The sequence below is a fragment of the Polypterus senegalus genome, chromosome 4 (assembly GCF_016835505.1).
Source record: "Polypterus senegalus isolate Bchr_013 chromosome 4, ASM1683550v1, whole genome shotgun sequence".
Lineage (NCBI taxonomy): Eukaryota > Metazoa > Chordata > Cladistia > Polypteriformes > Polypteridae > Polypterus > Polypterus senegalus.
This window is the reverse complement of record NC_053157.1, coordinates 164754788-164776337: the sequence shown is the minus strand read 5'-3', so window position 1 is coordinate 164776337 and position 21550 is coordinate 164754788. Positions and strand designations below refer to the sequence as shown.

The 21550-nt window shown below is 36.2% G+C and overlaps 1 protein-coding gene across 2 annotated transcripts in view; it reads right to left on the bottom strand.

Annotated features, from left to right (window-relative positions):
- Nucleotides 1-14243: 14243 nt before the first annotated feature.
- Nucleotides 14244-21550, bottom strand: part of trmt44 (tRNA methyltransferase 44 homolog) — a 44338-nt gene continuing 37031 nt past the window's right edge. For both annotated transcript variants that reach the window (XM_039751619.1, XM_039751620.1), the window contains 3 exons: nucleotides 18155-18542; nucleotides 15568-15684; nucleotides 14244-14767 (listed from right to left, as the gene is read on the bottom strand). In XM_039751619.1, the coding sequence (XP_039607553.1) occupies nucleotides 14541-14767; nucleotides 15568-15684; nucleotides 18155-18542 (732 nt within the window). In that variant the 3' untranslated portion in view covers nucleotides 14244-14540. The remainder of the gene's footprint in view (nucleotides 14768-15567; nucleotides 15685-18154; nucleotides 18543-21550) is intronic.

Genomic DNA, 21550 nt, shown 5'->3' with positions numbered 1-21550 from the left:
ATTTGGGTTATAGGCGTGTGAGAAACGTGGTTAACAGAGCAAGATTTCTCTGTAAATCAGTGGTTCTCAGCCTGTGGGGTGGGCCCCCCTAGGGGGGCGTGAAGATGTGAAAAAAAGAAAACAAGAATCAAAAACAGGAAAAACAAATCTGTTGAAACCAAAACAGATTAACTTAAACTACATTCTGATACTAGAACAATAAATATAAAGTTAGATAAATGTCGATAAAAGTTAAGTAGGTATAATAAAATATGCAACTACATTTAAAAAAAATGCTGGGGGGGGCGCAATTAAAATTGTTATGAAAACTCGGGTGGCAAATACTTAAAGGTTGAGAAACGCTGCTGTAAATAACCTGATTATGAAGCCATGTAAACCTGTAACTGGGTTACTATTAAGGATGTTGTAGTCTGCGCATGTTCGTTGCAATCTGCCAGTCTGCATATATTTGCTTGGCACACTCTTTCAGCAGGCACAGGTAGAATCATCCAGAAAATGCATTTCTAGAGGCAAGAAGCACACAAACCGGTACGTCGCTCCTTTGTAGGGCTCATTCACCCAGCCAATCAGGAAAGAGTGTGCTGCATGCATTGCCGTAACAAAAACCTATAAGTAAAGTGTCAATTTGACTACACATATTTATATAACACAAGAAAAAATCACGGCCATCATGCTTACTTTGCAGTGTTCGCTGATGATGCTTAACTCTTTTTTTTTTTTGACAAGTAAACACAGATTTTTAAGAAACCAGGTTGCTGCCTTAACCTTAAACTGGTTATTATGTGTGCATGTAAACGTACTGTAGTCAATGATCAAGATGGGAGTCACACCCTAGAACCACAGCAACATACCATCCTAAACATTAGAATCAATATATTGAGCAAAATTATAGGTATCTTCTTGAACCCTGAATTACACCAAGGGAATCTAAAGATACCTAAAATGCTGCATTTATTTACAAAAATTGAATGAAATTAAGAAGTTACATTTTTATAATAGGACTACTTGTCCTCACTTGTTGGATGATAGTGCACACTGAGTCTCACTCATATCAAATAAACTTATAATTACCTAACTTAAAACTATGCTGATGTACTGTACGTAATACACCTTGCATGTTTTTGTGGTCCTTCATTGTTAACCTATGGAGTTTGCACTATTACTGTTGTCACAAAGATGAGTCACAGACATCATGAAGGTTTGGGGCAGCCACCCGTATATTATTTCCAGGATGCAAAATTGAAGTAATAGGTTTGAGTCCAAAATAGCACTGATAATAAGAAGGTAAGATGGCGGCTTTAAAGGCCGGTAATGGAAATGACGTCATTGGGACCGGAACCGTAAGTGAAATTATCGAGACTGAAAGTGACGTCAATTTTGGCAGTGGAACTGAAAGTGATGTTGTTGGGACTGGAAGTGATGTTTCGATTTGCGCCGGGACCAAAAGTGCCATCATCAGTGGCACTGTAACCCTGTGGGATTTCGCCATGAATGGTCTGCAAATGATTGAGAGAGACAGTCAACGCACCCCCTTGCCCTCTGGTCTGGCATGGAATTACTATCATTTAGGCCCTTCAGTTGTCTCCCAATCGCTTGTGTGTGACACTGTACTGTAATATCATTAGGCTTATAATGAATCTTGTGGTGGTACATGCTGCCAATAGCACTATATACGTAAATTCAAAGTGATCTGACTTATAGAGTGACAGATGAGGTAACAGGTGTAACACATGAAGACTATACTGTACATGCTCTACACAGGCATAGGATTTAAACTGCAATGAAGTATGCAGCAATTATATTGCAGCTCCAGCAAAGTCAACAACTTTCAGCTTTCTACTAAATAAAGAGTATACAGCAGGCATCAGCAGATAAACACAGCTGTCTACCTGATGTCTCACCTAGGATATCTCGTTCATTAAAAGGACAGCAATAGCAGGGGGCACAGAATTGTTTCAGCACTGACATGGCCTTTCCAACAGTAACATTTATCTTTATATATAATAAACTACTCATTACATTATTTCAGATTAAATGATATGCTTTAAATATTTACATCTCTGTAATGACTGATGTTTAATGGGTTCCTGCACTTCACTGCTGTTGATAGTATTCAGTAGTTTTTTGCTGCCATTGCTTCTCTTAAACTTTGCCCTAAACAGAAAATCTAACAGCAGATAGAATAAATACAAAGACATCTGAAAGGACAGTTGGGTTTAAGTTTGTCTTTTATAATAAAAAGGACATTTATTTATGTTGGTAACTCACAGTAATGGATCTTACTTTCAAATTTTGTTAGCCCTGACTGTTTGCAGGGATCATACAGTTAGAAAGTAATCTAATTTCCATCCATCCATTATCCAACCCACTATATCCAAACTACAGGGTCACGGGGGTCTGCTGGAGCCAATCCCAGCCAACACAGGGTGCAAGGCAGGAAACAAAACCCGGGCAGGGTGCCAACCCACCGCAGGTAATCTAATTTGGTGATTCAAAATAGTTTCCCACCTACTGTTTAATTCAGAGTAGATTTATTCAGTGTTTGGCAAAGTATCATATTTCTTAAAATAATAGTTTGCATGTGTTAATCTTTCCCTTTATTTTTAAGCCATTTATCCTTGTTAAGAGAATGAAAATTGGACTCAGTTTTGTTCAAATATCTCAGCATCCTTTCAGTTTCCCCCTTTTTTCAGATTTTACAGAAGAGATATGAGACGTGTCCTGCGGTGGGTTGGCACCCTGCCCAGGATTGGTTTCTGCCTTGTGCCCTGTGTTGGCTGGGATTGGCTCCAGCAGACCCCCGTGACCCTGTATTCGGATTCAGCGGGTTAGAAAATGGATGGATGGATATGAGACGTGAAAATATTTACAAGATATTATTTTTGGTATTGTTTTCATTCCAGTCCCCAAAACAAATATATGAGTGTACTGTGTATTGACGGCCAATTAAGCCATATAAATAATTCTGTTACTGTACTTTTATTTTTCAAAGAATGTATACTTGAATTATTATTTTAAAAAGGGAAAAGGATAAAAGCAATGTTGCTTCATTTGTGCCATCTGCTGGTAAACAAAGAAATGTGTTATTTAGAGAATTTATATCCTGAAGTTCCGAGATGGTAGATAACAGAAGCTTCACATACCAGAGACCTGAGTGATTTGCGATTGGTGGGTTTAGAGAATAAGAATGTAATTGCCCCATTTTAAGTAATACCTCATGTGCTTGTTTGCTACTGGCCACATATTTAGGAATCGGCAAGCTGTCCACACGGATTTTCTCTCTGCCTTTGGCCAACATCCTAATGATGGGTGCGTTAGGCTAACTGCAGATCTCAAACTGAACATACTTAAGCGTGTACCTCATTGACAGTTTGTTCCTTTCTTTCACCTCATGCTACAGAGATTAGGCTTTGGCTGCTGGCAATACCATAAGTAACAGACTTTTGCAGACTAAAACTGATGATTTATGTACCATGAGTTGATCTGTTACAATCATTATATTCTTAAGGATATGAACTCTTCTTATGAATGAAGCTATTAAAGTGAATTTACCTAATAAGTAAGTCATGATGCTGTATTTATATACTGTATATATATATATATATATATATATATATATATATATATATATATATACATATATATATATATATATATCCATCCATTTACTAACCCGCTGAATCCGAATACAGGGTCACGGGGGTCCGCTGGAGCCAATCCCAGCCAACACAGGGCACAAGGCAGGAACCAATCCTGGGCAGGGTGCCAACCCACCGCAGGACACACACAAACACACCCACACACCAAGCACACACTAGGGCCAATTATAGAGACACAGATATGTATCCCTTTATTAAGGTTAATACTGTATATATATTCTAAATGTTCTTTAACCTCTCCATATATAAGTAAAAGTGCTGAAATATACTTTGCTTTACTTTGATATTGACCCATTCATGCACATAAAAACATTCATCAATCCATTTGCTAGACCTGTTTATCTAGGGTAGGGGTGCTGGGCAGTCTGTCCTAGCAAGCAACTGGAGCAGGCAGGAACATGGCGCCAGCCCATTGCAACATATAAAGCAACATCTAACATCTAAAATGAATAGTTATGATTAGTTTAAATATAAGTTGCCTGTAAATATGTAAAATACAGGCCACAAAAAATAAGCATTTTTACATATAAATATCTGTATCACTCGGCATGAAAGCTGAGTTTAGAAAAACATCACAGGTATTTATTAGCATATTTCCATGAAAAAAAGAAGTATGATGAAATGCAGTTTCTCAAAAAGGACCTGGCATGTATTTGCTGTGGAAATGTGTTACTATATTTATATAGAGCAGATGGATATGAGATCAACTATGAAAAAGTTTTAACAGTCATTGCATTCTATGCTCCTAAATTCTGTCCAAATAAAGTTGTTAAAGGTCAAGAATGCTTCTCCGCTTTCACTCTTTGAAATGCACAAAAGTGTAAACATGTTTTGAGAAAGGTTTATACATTTATTAAAAATAAAAACTTTCTACCTTTGTCATTATGGGTTACTGAGTATAGGCTGATGGCAAATTTATCTTTAACACAATAAAGTGTGTAAAAAGTAAAGGGGTGTGAATCATTTCTGAATCGACTGCACTTTACAAACAGCAGAGATTATAATGGTCTTTGGGAGTGAAGATGAGAATAACCGGCACAGTGCTTTTTCTTTTGTTTGAGTCTGAGCACTGGTCTCTAAGAAAGTCATTCCTCTTTGTAGTCAAAGTTGCGTCACTTTGCAGTGTGTGCTGCCATCTTATTTAGTGCAATTGTGTCAGCCCAGCACAGGTCTGGACCAGGTTGCTCAGTACGAGGCTGCATCCACGGCAAATAAATGACTGCACCCATTGAACACATCAAAGAACAATACAAATTAAAACAACAATTAAAATGTTATAATACATCAGAAGAAAACAAAAAAAAAATCACAAGATGTGGCTCAAATAATGAGGAAAGCCAATAACAAATGAGAATAAAAAAAATTTAAGTCCATAGAGACAATAACACAAAAACATGAATTAGCCACACTTTCCTGACACAAGGCCTGCAGTCATTTAGTTTACTTACGCATTTCCTTGATCAGAGGAAAATGAGGCAAAGCTGTGAAGGATATTTTCCCTCATCTCCTGGCCAGCCTATGGTCAAAGGATTTAATAGTTTAATATTATTTTCTAACATTTATGGCTTGTGGATCAAATGAAAAACTGGAAGTTTGATAAATAGTGTCAATTTTTGTGCAACAAGACTCTTATACTTGCACCCAATGACGGAACAAGGCAACAATTCTGTATTCAGATCCTGAAGTATGCTGGAGGACCACATCACATAATAGAAGCTGACACACATGTGGCAGCTACATTGGAATATGAGTGGCGCTAGACAATTCCTGGAATTTTCTTGGACTAAAATGCCTAGAACGCATATCCTGTTCACAGCTAGATTTAGTTTTGAGGCAGTCACTGCTTATATAAATTCTGGCTCCCTGTAAATTCAAACAGGAAAATGTGGAATTATAAAATTAATGCATTTATATATATATATATATATATATATATATATATATATATATATATATATATATATATATATATATATATATATATATATATATATATATAATACATTCATTTTGAGCAATGCAATTTTAATCAGTATTCAAAGTCATATTTTTATAGAAATACTAATTAAAGGATACACTGTACTTTAGGGGCAGCACAGTGGCGCAGTGGGTAGCGCTGCTGTCTCGCGTTTAGGAGACCTTGCTTCCCGGGTCTTCCCTGCGTGGAGTTTGCATGTTCTCCTCGTGTCTGCGTGGGTTTCCTCCCACAGTCCACAGTGTGTGCTTGGTGTGTGGGTGTGTGTGTGTGCGCCCTGCAGTGGGCTGGCGCCCTGCCCAGGGTTTGTTTCCTGCCTTGTGCCCTGTGTTGGCTGGGATTGGCTCCAGCAGACCCCCATGACCCTGTAGTTAGGATATAACAGGTTGGATAGTGGATGGATGGATGGATGGATGGATGGATATACTTTAAGCACTGTGATATCTGATAACTAGTTTATATTATACTTTTAAACCTAAAATCAGACTTCATCTCCCTTTGCTGAAGACATTTGTACATATGAGTCATGCACTCCATGCACAAGACATTCCCAAAGTCCCTATGACTCCGCTTATAATGGTGTTAAAAATACCCATTAAATATTACCACAGAAAGTGCAAAATGGCATGCTTCAAATGGTAATGAAATCAAAGCACACAATAAGTTAGGTCAAGTTCTTTGCATGCCGCTGAACGCTCCTGCCACTCAACTGCATTACAAAATAGACTGCAGAGACACCCTGTGATGGGGCAATTAGTCATTGGTTTTAACAGTGAACCATGTAATTCTGAGAAATGACCTGATTGCACTATTGTTCAACTTGTTTACTAAAGGCTGTGGAATTGTTACCATTAGTAACAAACAAAATAGGCAAAATTTTTAAAAAGAAAAAAAAAATAGAAAATACTAAAAAAAATGTCAAGTTGGTTTATTCACACTTTGTTTTTGGGGACAGAATTCTTTGTCTTCTTCAACTTGCTTTCATTAATGTATCTTCTGAACTCACATTTTCCATTACAGGTTCATGGGAAACTGCAGCTAATCTCATCTGTGTCTAGCATAAGGCAGGAACCGTAGACATAATGTCAGTCCATTTACAGCACAGTCCCACATACTACAATATGGGAGTCACCAGCTAATCTAACAAAGGGATGAAGGATAAGAGCAGAGTACGTTCTCTTCACAGAAACTTGCATGGCCAGGAGTTGAACCCAAGTCTTTAGAATTGTGAGGCTTCAACATTAACTGCTGTGCTACCACCATTCCAATTATTATTTTTGTTATCAATAATAATAATAATAATAATAATAATAATGATAACCTTTTCCTCGTATACCTGCTTCTTCTGTCACAGGTTCCATGGGCATTGAATTCTACCTAGGCTATACTGGGTACAACCCTGCAAAGGGCGCTCATGTACACACCTATACAAATCGTGTCAACAGAGAGTCAGCAGTTAACCTAACAGACATGAGAATGAGATGTGGGGCTACGTCAGACTACAAGATGAAAACCCTCACTGACATGAGTGCAACATGAAATCCTCACGTGGACAACAGGTGGTCCAGAAGCTGAGCCCAATTTGCTATTAGAAGACCAAAATTCCTATACTGGCACTATCAATTAATCATTACTGCTAGTATTATGCATCCGTCCTTCTCATTTCTGAACAAGTTACTCCATTCATGTGCTGCTCAGAACTGGAACCCATTGAGACAGCACATTGTGCAAGGCTGAAACAAACCCTGGACAGCATACTAGCCCAGTGCAGGGCACACTCACACACATACCATACAGTTACCATACACATGCTTGGGATTGGGAGAAATATTATTATTATTATTATTATTTGTATTCCCTTTTTCCAAGTGACCTTTTCAGACGATGGATTGTGGAGGCAGTGGCAGGAAAGCATAGTGCTTTTCTCACATAACTCCCCCACAGTTCCTTTTTTCCTTGGTGGAATTATTTATGATGTTAACATTTGATAAAAGAGAATGTCCTAGTTTTCATTCTCTCTTAACCCTTTTCAAGTCGACAGGAGGAGGGACTTTTTTAATTGGCAAAAATCTGCTAGCGCTTTAGCCCACACAGTGAGACGAGGCAGGGGGTCTTCATTTCGAGCACTGGAGACAGTAAAGCAGTACTTTGACAAATTGAGTCGAGTGAGGAAAGAAAAGAGGAGCAATATAATACTGTGTCAAATAATTTTAACCACTTTAAAGATGTTTCTTGAACTTTGGGAGGTTATGAAAATACTGTATGAAAGAAAGCAGGTACAAAGTCTGGCCCAAATGTCATTTTATTTTTGCCTTTTATAAGACTATCTACCTAAGGCGTGGATGCACTAAGCACACTGGGACATCTTGTGATATAAGCCTTCATTTACTAGCACAAACACATCAAAATGTTGCAAATCTTCATTGCCAGTAACCTAAATAGGATACAAAAATAAACTTAACTAATTCTTATTATATTTGCTTTGTGTGGTAAGGAAGTCATTTTAGATATACAGTAAACAGACAGTGTAGTGCCACTGCGTCCAGCAGCCTCATGAATGGACTAACGCAAAGCCACAATCACAAAATAACCACAATGTCAATAACAAACAATCATGACACAAATAACAATTGCATACTTAGCTTGCATTAAATTGTCATTCAGAGCACGATTCACGTCAAGCTCTGCCAGAAAAACTCCTTTTGAATTTAAACAGGGTGAATGCTGCCTTAACAGTTAGGGCACTCTGTCTCTTTCTCTCACAGTGATAGCTGAGGCGCTCTCAGTGCTCTGGCTATTATCTTCTTCAGACGCTCCATATATTTAGAAAGTGGAAGATGATGGAAGGCTGCAACTTATTAGCCCAAAGCTGGAGTAGGTCAGTTGCAGTGACGTTATTAAGAGCCATGGTGTGGTAACACTTTTAAAAACTTTAATATTACTAGGGGGCCCCCAATCCCCTCTCCCCTCCAGAGTGCACGCTTCACGCTCACCACTTTGCGTATCTGCTGCTCACGTTGTGAATGGGGGGCTGAACGCACACTAAGGAGATGCAGACAGATCAGCTGCTACCAAGCTGTGTGTTCTGCATGACGCGCTGCGCGTTGATCATTTAAAAGCCTGTACAGAAGCTGCTGCTGCTGCCGTGCTGCGTGATCTGCATGTTGCGCTGTGCGTCGTTCATTTAAAAACCTGTACAGCAGCTGTCCTTTTGTCTCACTTCCTTGTCTTGTGGGACGTTAAAGTGTCTCCGAGACATTGTTTATAAGTAGGGCGTGACATGCAAGTAATCTCAAAGTGTCTCTCTGAGATGATCACGTCTCGACCCAAGATTTTTTTATATAATAGATACTGTTTTGGTTTGCTAAAACGTCAGAAACATAAGAGAAGTAAAGAAAAAACAATTAATGTTTAACTAGGAGCTTGACCCCTTTAACTGGAAATCTCTGGAAATAACTTTTTCAGTGTTTATCATGGCAAAGAAATACATTTGTCACAGACTGATACAGCAGACCCCCGTGACCCTGTAGTTAGGATATAGCGGGCTGGATAATGGATGGATGGATGATACAGCATAATAGTAAAAACAAAAAGTAAAAATGAATTAAAATAAGAAGGGAATGAAGTAAGTTAAAAAAATATATCCAGTATATTCTACAAGCAGGTTATGTATAAAAGTGCAAAGCTTACTGAATACACGGATCACAGTGTCATATTGAATATTGATTAAAATTCATTGCTGCCTATGGCCACATTCTGATTAGCATAAACAGTCAGGCTAGTTGCGATTTAATATTCAATCTTTTTCCAAAAAGTTTTTTAAAATCGTTACTGGAATTTGATTGGTACGTGATATAAAATACACTCTGTGCTAAAGTCATGGCCGCTAACTGATATGAAAGTCATAGAAACATAAGTGCTTAAAGATGTCAATTCTATTTGCAAATAGACTTACTTATTAAACAGAAAAAAGGAAATTGTCAATTTTTGCACTACAATCATTTTTGGCCATAAAATATATTAAAGGAAGAAATGCTTATGAGTTATAAGATATGTAAGTATATATAATTGATGTAAAATATAAGGCTTGTCTGTAAGAATCACAAAAGCTTATCTTCACTGCAAAGAACTTTTCTATTAAATCTTGATAATCCAAACTTTCTGGTAGTTCTTTTTCAATCGTGATCATAGTCAATCCCATCTCTCTCGATATACAGTATAGTTGCTCTAAAGAAAATGTAAACACATTATGCCTCAAAGACTCATAAAAATAAAGTGGCCCAACATAATGTAATCTTTTAGAGTATCTTTCAGACGTTGCAGGTTGTCCTTTCTAGTGTAACAGATGTGACAGTATGCCCGGTTTGCCAGTGAATTCTCAAATCAGGCAAGGCAGAATGAAAATAAAAATATGGAATTTTATTTTTAAAATTATTAATCAGGTATAATTACACATATTAGTGTGTACCTTTTACATTTTTGGCTCTTCATGTTATCTGTATAAACAAACAGCTGTGAATAAGTTGCTAAATTCAGACCCATCAGAAATTAGGCTAACAAAGCTGGTTAACAATAAAGGAGGGCACAGTAAAGGACATTATTTGGATGTCAAGGAAACTGAAGCACTTCATCCATATTTTTAATGACAACACCGTGCCTGTACTGGCAGCATGAGACACAAGAATGGCATGTCTGCTTTAAACGGATTCAGTCTGAGGCCCCGCTGTCAAGGAAACTTACAGTTGTGCTTGAAAGTTTGTGAACCCTTTAGAATTTTCTATATTTCTGCATAAATATGACCTAAAACATCATCAGAAGTCCTTAAAGTAGAACCCAGTTAAACAAATGAGACAAAAATGTTATACTTGGTCATTTATTTATTAAGGAAATTGATCGAATATTACATATTTGTGAGTGGCAAAAGTATGTGAACCTTTGCTTTCAGTATCTGGTGTGACCCCCCTTTTGCAGCAATAACTGCAACTAAACGTTTCTGGTAACTTTTAATCATTCCTGCACACCGGCTTGGAGGAATTTTAGTCCATTCCTCCGTACAGAACAGCTTCAACTCTGGGATGTTGGTGGGTTTCCTCACATTAACTGCTCACTTCAGGTCCTTCCACAACATTTCGATTGAATTAAGGTCAGGACTTTGACTTGGCCATTCCAAAACATTAACTTTATTTTTCTGTAACCATTCTTTGGTAGAAGACTTGTGTGCTTAGGGTTGTTGTCTTCCTGCATGACCCAAACTTCTCTTGAGATTAAGTTAATGGACAGATGTCCTGACATTTTCCTTTAGAATTCAAAGATATAATTCAGAATTCATTGTTCCATCAATGAAGGCAAGCCTGGCCCAGGTGCAGTAAAACAGGCCCAAACCATGATACTACCACCACCATGTTTCACAGATGGGATCAGGTTTTTGTGCTAGAATGCAGTGTTTTCCTTTCTCCAAACATAACGCTTTCATTTAAACCAAAAAGTTTTATTTTGGTCTCATCCATCCACAAAACATTCTTCCAATAGCCTTCAGGTTTGTCCATGTGATCTTTAGCAAACTGCAGACGAGCAGCAATGTTTTTTTTGGAGAGCAGTGGCTTTCTCCTTGCACCCCTGCCATGCACACCATTGTTGTTCAGTGTTCTCCTGATGGTGGACTCATGAACATGAACATTAGCCAATCTGAGAGAGGCCTTCAGTTGCTTAGATGTTACCCTGGGGTCCTTTGTGACCTCGCCGACTATTACATGTCTTGCTCCTGGAGTGATCTTTGTTGGCCAACCACTCCTGGGGAAGGTAACAATGGCCTTGAATTTCCTCCATTTGTACACAATCTGTCTGATGGTGGATTGGTTGAGTCCAAACTCTTTAGAGATGGTTTTGTAACCTTTTCCAGCCTGATGAGCATCAACAACTCTTTTTCTGAGGTTCTCAGAAATCTTCTTTCTTCGTGCCATGATACACTTCCACAAACATGTGTTGTGAAGAGCAGACTTTGATAGATCCCTGTTCTTTAAATATCACAGGGTGCCCACTCACACCTGATTGTCATCCCATTGATTGAAAACACCTGACTCTAATTTCACCTTCAAACTAACTGCTAATCCTAGAGGTTCACATACTTTTTGCCAGTCACAAATATGTAATATTCGATCATTTTCCTCAATAAATAAATGACCAAGTATAATATATTTGTCTCATTTGTTTAACTGGTTTCTCTTTATCTACTTTTAGGACTTGAGTGAAAATTTTGATGATGTTTTAGGTCATATTTATGCAAAAATATAGAAAATTCTAAAGGGTTCACAAACTTTCAAGCACAATTGTACCTGATGAAATGCTGCTGATGGACGCTTTGAAATTCTCTTTTACCTAAGGTTGGGAGAAGAAAAATATATATTGGATCCCTTGGTATAATGCTAAGGATGGGAATTTCAGAACTTGACTTTAATGTTACAAAAAGAGGAGTAAGGTCCTGCTGTATTGCCACTCTTGCATTTTAGGCGTATTATGTGTAATACCTCCTAACAAAAGTGGGCAGTGAAACAGCTGCGGTCTATACCTGTTTGTCTGTGCTGGAACTTTCCATTCTATGAAAGCCCCCTAAGGGTGAGTCCCCAGTTTGCAAATACATGTTAAGTAACCACCTCATTTCAACCAGCACATAATACCCTACAACAGCTGGACAAAACAGAAATCAGAATGAAATTTGGAATTGTTCCTGTCTGAACTCCATACCCAATAAAGCACTGAATTAACCAAGAGAGTCCAGCTGCAAGTGAGACAGTCTGATGCCTCACACCGATTCAGCGACCTGAGACATGCTAAAGCCTGTAAGATGACGCTGTCAGCACCATCTTTTTGGACTCCACCGACTTTCCAGGAGGCACTCTCCATGTATCTCCTATACTGCATGCCCCTCATATCAATTTCAATTCCTTTTAGTTCCTGCTCTCAAACCTGTGGAACTGGAAGTTTAGAGGCAAAACCACAGAATGGATGTGTCTTTACTTATTGATTTTATATCACCAACGCACAGCCTGATGTTGCAATTGGGACAGTAGAAGTGTGTTTCCTTGTGTACTTTTCTTATATTTTTTCTGTTGATTTCGCATGACAGAATAGAATGTCAGTGCCTGATCCACACAATCGACCAACCCGTCATGTTATTGTAGGCGACCACAGTGTTAAGCTTAGTAAATTCCACAATTTCCCTGACAAGAACATTGACATTTGCTGCCCTGTGAAGAGTTCTTAGGAGACTAACATCTTTCTTGTACTTGCACTTGATTGCAATCGTTTTTCCTTTCTGCCACATAGCTACGGTCACAGAACAGTGAAGCTTCATGCAACCAGTCACCAAACATATCATGACGGTTCAGTCGTACAGTGCCATATGCATCAGTATCACTTCTCTGTGTCAGCGTTTCATGACCAATTCACATCATCATCAGTATTGCGCAAGTCTAGCAATAGTTTAGTTTCAGTTTGTTTTAAAACTTGCTTTACGACTTTTCGTTTACAAAGTGCACAAACACTGCCCACACAATACCTCCTCTAGGATTTAACACAATTAACACTGGGAAACGCTCGCACTGATGATGTAATATAACACAGACAAAGAAAGGATACATGAAGCTTTAAAGGTTAAGCACCAATGCAAGCAACAGTAATAATGAAACAAAATAATAAAATATTTACAAAAAAAAGGATAGAAAGTCTACACAATGTACTAAGAGTGATGATAAAAAATGATATAAAACAAACAATATGACTTATTGGACTTATTATACAGTACAGTACTACACAATATGATATCTGAATACATACTGTACATTGGTCCGTCTTACTGGATCAACTTACAGCCGGTCTGTCAGAACTGAATGTGGCTGCAAGTCGACAACTATCTGTATGTATTTTATATGTAAAACATATTTATCCATCCTTTTTCAAACCATGTAACATGCTTCAGGGTTTTGGGAACCACGGCAAGTCCTGGACCCAACCCCAGATGAGGCGCTTGATTATTATTCAGCAGAATCTTACAAACACATAAGGAAAAAGATCACCTGCTTTGGTACTTAATGCTAATTCACACTGAAATGAAGAATAATATATGGTGAGACACTTCATATCTTCATAGATCTTTCCTGCCTGTTGTTAGTAATAAAGGTGATGCTTTAATGGCATGAGGTGTTTATTGTAGCATATTTTGAATACACTGATGGAGGTAAACCTTGAATGATGGATTATTTCTCACTAGGTGTATCCTTTTAGTATTGTACTCATCTGTGAAAAAGCATTTCCCAAAGTACAACGATCCATATCACAGGACAACTAAATTTCACAAGTGCCTCTAAGAACTCGACAATGAATCCAATTTAGCACAGGGGCCTAACCCAGTCCAAAGATTTCAATCCAAACAAGCACCTGTAGCATTAGATAAATAAATTTCATTTTATGTGATGAGGATACATTAAATCCCATGATAAATTTCTAATGTAACCAGTTGGCTGTGATGTGTTGTGTCTGCGTACTTTGTGATGCAGCATGTCATGCAATACAATTTAAAATACATTTTTGTCCACAAACTTTGAATGCATGACTTAATGTTAAGATGTATTTTAATAAATAATTCTTGCAGAACTTTACCCAAGTATATTAACATAAAAAATAATAACAGTGATCCAGTTCGTCATGATCCATGTTGATCAAAACAGGATATTGAATAAAATATAAATTTAATAAAACTTCTTTACTAGTTTACAAAAATCACAGGCTAACCTGAAAATCTTACAAAAGTCCATGTCTGCAACCTGAAATTGCAAACTTCATAATTAGAAGTTAAATATTTCATAAATGAACAGATTCAGTTCTCACTAGGTACAATACAGAATTTAATGTTATTTTATCTTTTTATTCCTAAACAGTGAAGGACGAAGTTCTTCTGACCCATGTGCAAACTGACAAGTCTCTGCAAGAATCGGACAGCCATCAGGATGATTAATGAAAAACCAGCATAATCTTGTTTTGAAAACCTCAGAAGGCAGCTTTCTTTTTGCATCTGGTTTAATCCGGTTCATTCCTGCTTCTTCTCTCCAATCACGAAGTTGAACTCTCCCCTTGAGAACTAACCAGCATAAAAAAGACAGACCATGAGTCATTAAAAAGCTACCTAAATTTCACAGGTAGTAAAGACTGCTCTAAGGCTTTTCTTTTTTTTAATGTAAAACTTCAATAAAAGCACTTATATCTAGCATCATAGACAGCAACATTTATTTCATTTACAAAACATATCCATATAACGGCCAGTGCCTTATTCAAATATATAATTTTTGTATTGCACAACAGCACGGAAACTGTTGGTTATACACTATTATTTATTATTTTCTTTTACATTCAAAAATATATATAGAACATGCTGTAATACATAATTTGCTGTTTATGGTCATGGAAAAACAGAATGGAGTTTTAACAAAAAATTACTTGGTAACAAAAACTCCAATTTTCCAAAAAGTAAAATACTGTATATATGCAAAACACTTCAAATAACAACACAAAAAATAATTACTATGACATCTTATTAAAACAAATAATTAATTACCTGCAAGAGTTAGTATACCTAATATATAGCCACTACTCTAAAGCAGGCTGCTAGCGCATTATGAAATGTATAATAAATGCACGCCAATTATGCTTTTTATATGCAAAGTATAATCTGTTTGAATGTAGCACTGAGGATTGAGTGCAACGGTCCTAGATTTTCTTTGGAAAGCATCTTCCTCATGGGAAAAGGTACATGTAGCCTATGTCACAGTCATTTTAATTAGCATTCTGTTACTGAAGCAAAACACTTCAATTTGGAACTGACTGTAATGGCCTTTAACACAGCATTTCTTTCTCCAAAAAGTGATATTAATGATTAAATACCTTGAAAAACCTGATGATTATTTTTAAGCAGTGTTTGTAAGCCTCCACACTCATTTTTTAAAGTTTGCAGTGTGTGTTGATCTAGAAGTTCAGCTATTTCTCTAACAGTAAGACTTCCTGAAAAGACAAAAAAACAAACAGGTACTATAACAAGGTATTTTGGTGGAACGCATAAGTGAAATAAACCTGAATATAATACATTTACTGCTGAAGCTCACACACTTTTATTTGTTTTTATATTTGAGATTTAGACTTCTATGATAATGAGCTGAGACCCCTGACTGCCCTCATTTTCAATGACCCTACATCAGTATATAGAAAAAGATTCACATTTATAAGGGAGGGCAATGCAAACAACGACCTGTTATGTTCTCTTTTTGAACCATTAATAGTTAGCCTTTCAGACCTTTTCAGGTACTATCTAACCCTTACTTCCCATTAACTCTTTCAGGTCAGGTGCTGACTTACATTGACACACAGAGTTGAGGCGAATGTCTGTATTCATTGACATCCGGGGCAGAGGGCCATAATCAGCTGTAAATGTTGACAAAACCCCCTATTAAGTTATATTTTGGCTCTGTTTGCTTGCAGTATGCTGCTTAAATTATGTGTTACACTGGTGCTGCTGTTTTAGGCATCTGCTGCTACATACTGTGACCGCTGTCAGTACTGGCTACTTGGCTGCTGCCAGCTATCTTCACCCAACGACCATAGTGGTCACAGGCAACAGATGCCTGAAACAGCAGCTCAAGTATAACTCATAATGCAAGCAATGTTTTGTGGCAATGCACACCATTGACTGCTTCTAACATTAGCATACCTTGCAAGACTAGGCTGTGTAATAGGTATGTGAATTCACATAGTGTAGAGGCTCATGGAACATAAAACACAGGGACACTTGTAAATAAATATTTTGTGTTGATTTATGTGTGAAAACAACATTGCTTTGTGTACTTTTCAGAAAACTGTTTTTTTGGAAAAAATATTCAACCTTGGGCCAAAACAGTAAAAAAATAATTAGCCCAGAAAGAGTTAAAGTCAGTTTGCAAAAGATTCTTCAATGAAACTGAGAGAAGGAGCAACATCTTGAATTTTCTGCCTTGAATAATCCTCAGCTACATGAAGTTATTCCTATGATGTCTGTACTAAGTGCTTTTCTGTTAACTTTTTATGAAAATGTATGATTTTTTTTCAATAACATATTCTATTTCAAATAATAAATGCCAATAAGGAAGGGAAACTAACAAAAATACATTAACATTTATGGACAGACATAATGAAGAAAATCATATACGTTATAAAAATTTACTCTGAGCATAGACGGCAAATGAAGCAAAAAAAATTACTTCAAAAGCATTTACTGTCATTAAAGGTTAAGCATAACCACAAAGAAGAGTACTTTTGACCAGTGTTTTTTACGGTTAAATGTTGTGCTAAATCTGAATCTGTTACACATATACCGCAAAGTTTTCAAAACAAGTTCAGTGCAAATTGTAATGGTGTTGGCTCCTTGAATTTTTTAACAGGCCCATTGCTTGGGTAAAACAAAATTGAGAAACTGGTTCTGCTTATCCAGTTCAACCAAAGACAGTAAAAATGCCGTGCACTTGCTGTAAGAGTTAAAATAAAGATTTATCAGTTTAAAACATATCATTTTCCCATGCTCCATCGTGAATAACGGAACTAAAACTTACATTTCATTCAAAAAAGCAAATTCAGAAAATGCTTAATTAAATATGTAGACTTGATTTACGAACAAACAGGAAGATGTAAAGGCATACTTCGAGAAATGTAGGATAAACTGGTCACAAAGTTAGGAGAGATGGAATAACTAGTAGATTCCATCAATTGACTTCTAAGAGGATTTTTCTTTTTTATCTTTTATTGAATTTATTAAAAGAATGTAATGTACCATACAATCAAGTCAAACTTGACAAAACTGAATTCAATTCATTCCCCACCTATGAGAAAGAGAAGAAGACCAACAGCTAGAGTAAAACTTTGAGAGTAGTAAACAGGGAAATGAGTCTTTCTCCCCAATATAAATACTTATTTGAAAATGTTATTGATTAGAACTTGTCAAGTTTTTAAAAAGTTTTGAACAAATCCATTAAGATAGAATTGTGAATTAAATTAAAGGCAAATACAGAGGATTTTTCTAATTACCAAAACTTTACATTTTATACATATTACTGCAGTTACATCATTGTTCAACAAATTGCTAAATGAAAACTAGCACATAACTTTTGATAACAAGTAAACTAAGTCCATAAAATAAAATAAAACCTTTAAGACAAGAAAGTCAAACTTCAGTTTTGTGAATATATGGTCATTTAATCATCCACAAATTTTTAATATATTATCATTTAAGCATCCACAAACCATGCAGTGTGTAATTTCCAGACAAAGACTATTTTAACTAAATACAGCTATCCCTGAAGAATACATGAATACAAATATAGTTTCCAATAAGCAATCAACTAAGTACAGCTTCTGCCAATTGTCTGGATATAAGATGACTAAAATTAAAATGAGAAAAATATTATTTTTCTTAAAAATGTCCCATAGAACATAAAATAAGTATTACCTCCTCTATTCCATGATGTTTTACCTTCCTCATTTGTTTGCTCTTTATTTAAGTCAAGTAATTTTTTTGCCACTTTCAAGACTACTTCATCGATGAATGCACGTGGAAGACTGGCACAGTTTCGGGTTTGTTCAACTTTTTCTCTAGCTTGAAATCCTGTTACCCAATCCTGGGTGACACAACTTGGGCTAATTTCATTCATAGGAACATTATGAATGCAGCTGTTGGGTACTTTGCAACCAAGTTGTGCCTTGTTAGCCGGTTCATTTTCTGCAGTAATATTGTTTGATGAACTGCGCCATCTACTGTTTATGTATTCTTTTCGGCCTTCTTCCACATGCTGCTCTCGTGTCATTTCGTATGTTCTAGACTTCCCAATCAAGCATACCTGAAATTATAATAAAAAGATTGTACTTTATTAATCAAATCTTTTCTTTGAACAGCATTATTATGTTATCATGGAAAGTAGTCACTAGTTGGGGCTGTTGTTTATTATCATATTTATTTTTTCTTGAGCTTCTGTAAAATCTTAATTTCCCCTTGGAAACAGATTTGTGATCTATCTACCCTTTCTTCCATCTGTCTATTCAAACTTACTTGTGAACAGCATTTCATAATAATATAATTAATTAAATGTGACTGCAAAAAAGATTTAACTTTTTAAACTGAATTCTGTAAATCAAATAAGTAACACTTTCTGGATTAAGAAAAGTACCTGTTTTAGATTATGATTGTTTCAAAATTTAGACTCTTTCAGCTGTGATGATGATGCTGCAGTTAAAAAAGAGGTAAATAGTTTGGAAAAGATTTCTAATGTAATTATTTATTATACTGATCCGAACAGAAAACATTCTAATGTTCATTAGTGGGAGGCACCTATTCAGATTAATACAGTAATTATTGAAAATAATGTGAACTCAACAAAATCATTCACCCCAGATTGATTCCCTGGCTGTCAAAGACAGTGAACAAGAGAGATACAATGGAGGACATTATGATAAATAAAACTGGGTAAAAAAAGCAAAGTGTAATGACATATTATTTGCACTTATCTAACCAGACTATAAATCTATTCTTAATATTTTTTTATCCTGCACCGTTTTCCCGAGGTTATAACTGATAGTCACAAAGACAGCCAGGAGGTTTGCTTAGGGAAAGCAGGGAAAATGCTATACACTGTGTCCTGAAAATTCCAACAAAACAGATTCAAACATAAGCATATATTGGTTCTTGTGTTTCCAGTGCATTACTTTAATTTAATATTCATCACCATCATGGCAGACCAACTGAGTTTTTTTCTGATTAACAAACTATTTATAATTATAGCTCTAATTACAGGTAATGTTAAAGCAATATATTCTGAATCTGCTAATGTGAATATACAGTTTTTTTAAACATGCAAGCTCTTATTCTTTCTCCAGTTTTTCAACTTTTATGGGACTCTAATTTTCTTACCTAGTTGAAAGAGATTACATTACACAATATATTTCATTCCTAAAACGTAATAAACAGCCACAGATGAATACACATCAACAGCATGAACACTGTCTAATCAGAAACCAAGACAAACTGTTTAGTTCCATTCCTAGTTCAAACCGTGCAAGTAATTAATTTCAAATAATCTCAGTAAAAAAAAAAAAAAAAAACGTGTGACAGCTCATACCTGAAACAAAAAGTCCTTTCATGCAGAGAAAGCATCCCTCGCAATATGAAGCTCTGCAACTGTACATTTCATAATATTTATATTCTCCCACATCTCTGGTTTCTATGTGTGAGCAAAAAAGCCCACATAGACGTTGCTGCAAACAAACATACCTAATAATCCTCTTTGTAAACCCCATTGTGCCTTTCTTTCATGTGTTTCCTTAACACCCTGTAGTCATATTTGCCATTACAAACTTTTATCTTGACCCTCTCCTACAAGGAACATTAAAGCATTATTCCTTGAGGGGTGATCAAGCCCCCAGAGACTTTTTCCTCCAGCTCTTTTTTCATCATACTTCTGCTGGAGCCATGGTTTACTTAATTGTTTCCTTCTTTCATTTTCTTACTTCACACGTTTTTAATCTCATCACACCAATGACTACCTTAAGAGATGCCCCCAGGAATCTCTGGGGTCCTGTAATAAATGGTAAATGATTTAATGCCCTCTCTTACAGGCATGACTAAACTTGCTTTCTTATTCACTTCAGTCCTGAAGTGAAATAAAAGTTAGGCTGTATTTTAATAAAAATGATCAGAATAATACATTAAACCTAAAAATTTGCAAAGGTGTTAAGTATGTCTAAAATGATTAAAAACCACCTGACACAATGGTGTTATTTTATGATGGTAAACTACCTTTAATGTCCTTAGACAAATAAAGCAGAAAGAAGCAGAAGCATCTAATCCTGCTTGCAGTAAGCAAAAGGAAGGCTAAAGTACAGGTATTTTACCAATAATTAAACATGGGACAGAATGAGTATTGTAGTACAATGAATAGTTATGAAAAACACTGTGCATTATTATTCCTAATCTTCAGGCAAGACTAATTTTTTTATGGGGTCGTAATATCAGAACATCTCTGTTATATTAGTTAATGACTTACTAAATTTTTATTACATACACATTACCTGAGTCTATAAAGATAAAGGTGCCTTTTACCTTCTACTACATAAAGATAGTAACAGGTTAAAACAATCCTGTGTTAATTGTGATGCTGGTAAACGCTGTCATTTATCAAATCCAAATTGAGCATAAAATTGAGTAGTTGTTAAAAATGGAGCTCGGCAATGCATAAACACATTTGAGCAGAATGCAGTACACCAAGCAGTGATCGAGTCCAAAGCACACAGCAGAGAAAATAGTTAGTGTACAGCATTGGTTACATGTTAGGCACACAAGTTTGGAAATTGAACCATCCCACATGTCTTATGCTAGATTAAAATTAGCCTTTAAAAATACATGGCCAATTTAGGGCAAGCGACATTACAGAAATAAGACTTTTAAAAACAGTACAGTGATATTTTACAATAATTTTAATACAAAAGTAGTAACATAATATTAATTTGTTCAGTACACATCCTCATTAAATCCTTAAGTTTCTGGATAGCTGTAAAGTTGTAAGATTATTGCCTATTTTTTGGCATTTTCAAAGTAAGGAAACTGAATATTCATACTTCTTAATCTGAAACTTGAATTGCCATAATACCTCTTTCCAAAAAATTCCTATCCTAAGGTGGATGCTCTCTCTCTCTTTTTTTTCCATTATCAGGGCAACATCACACCTTTGAACTTGGAATATTTTAGTCACTTGGGCAGGTTCACTATATTGACTTCTCTCTTTTTTTCTTGTTTTCCTCCAGGTGACATCAGTTCTCATATGTAGTGTTCTTCTATCATTTTCTCCTTCCCTAT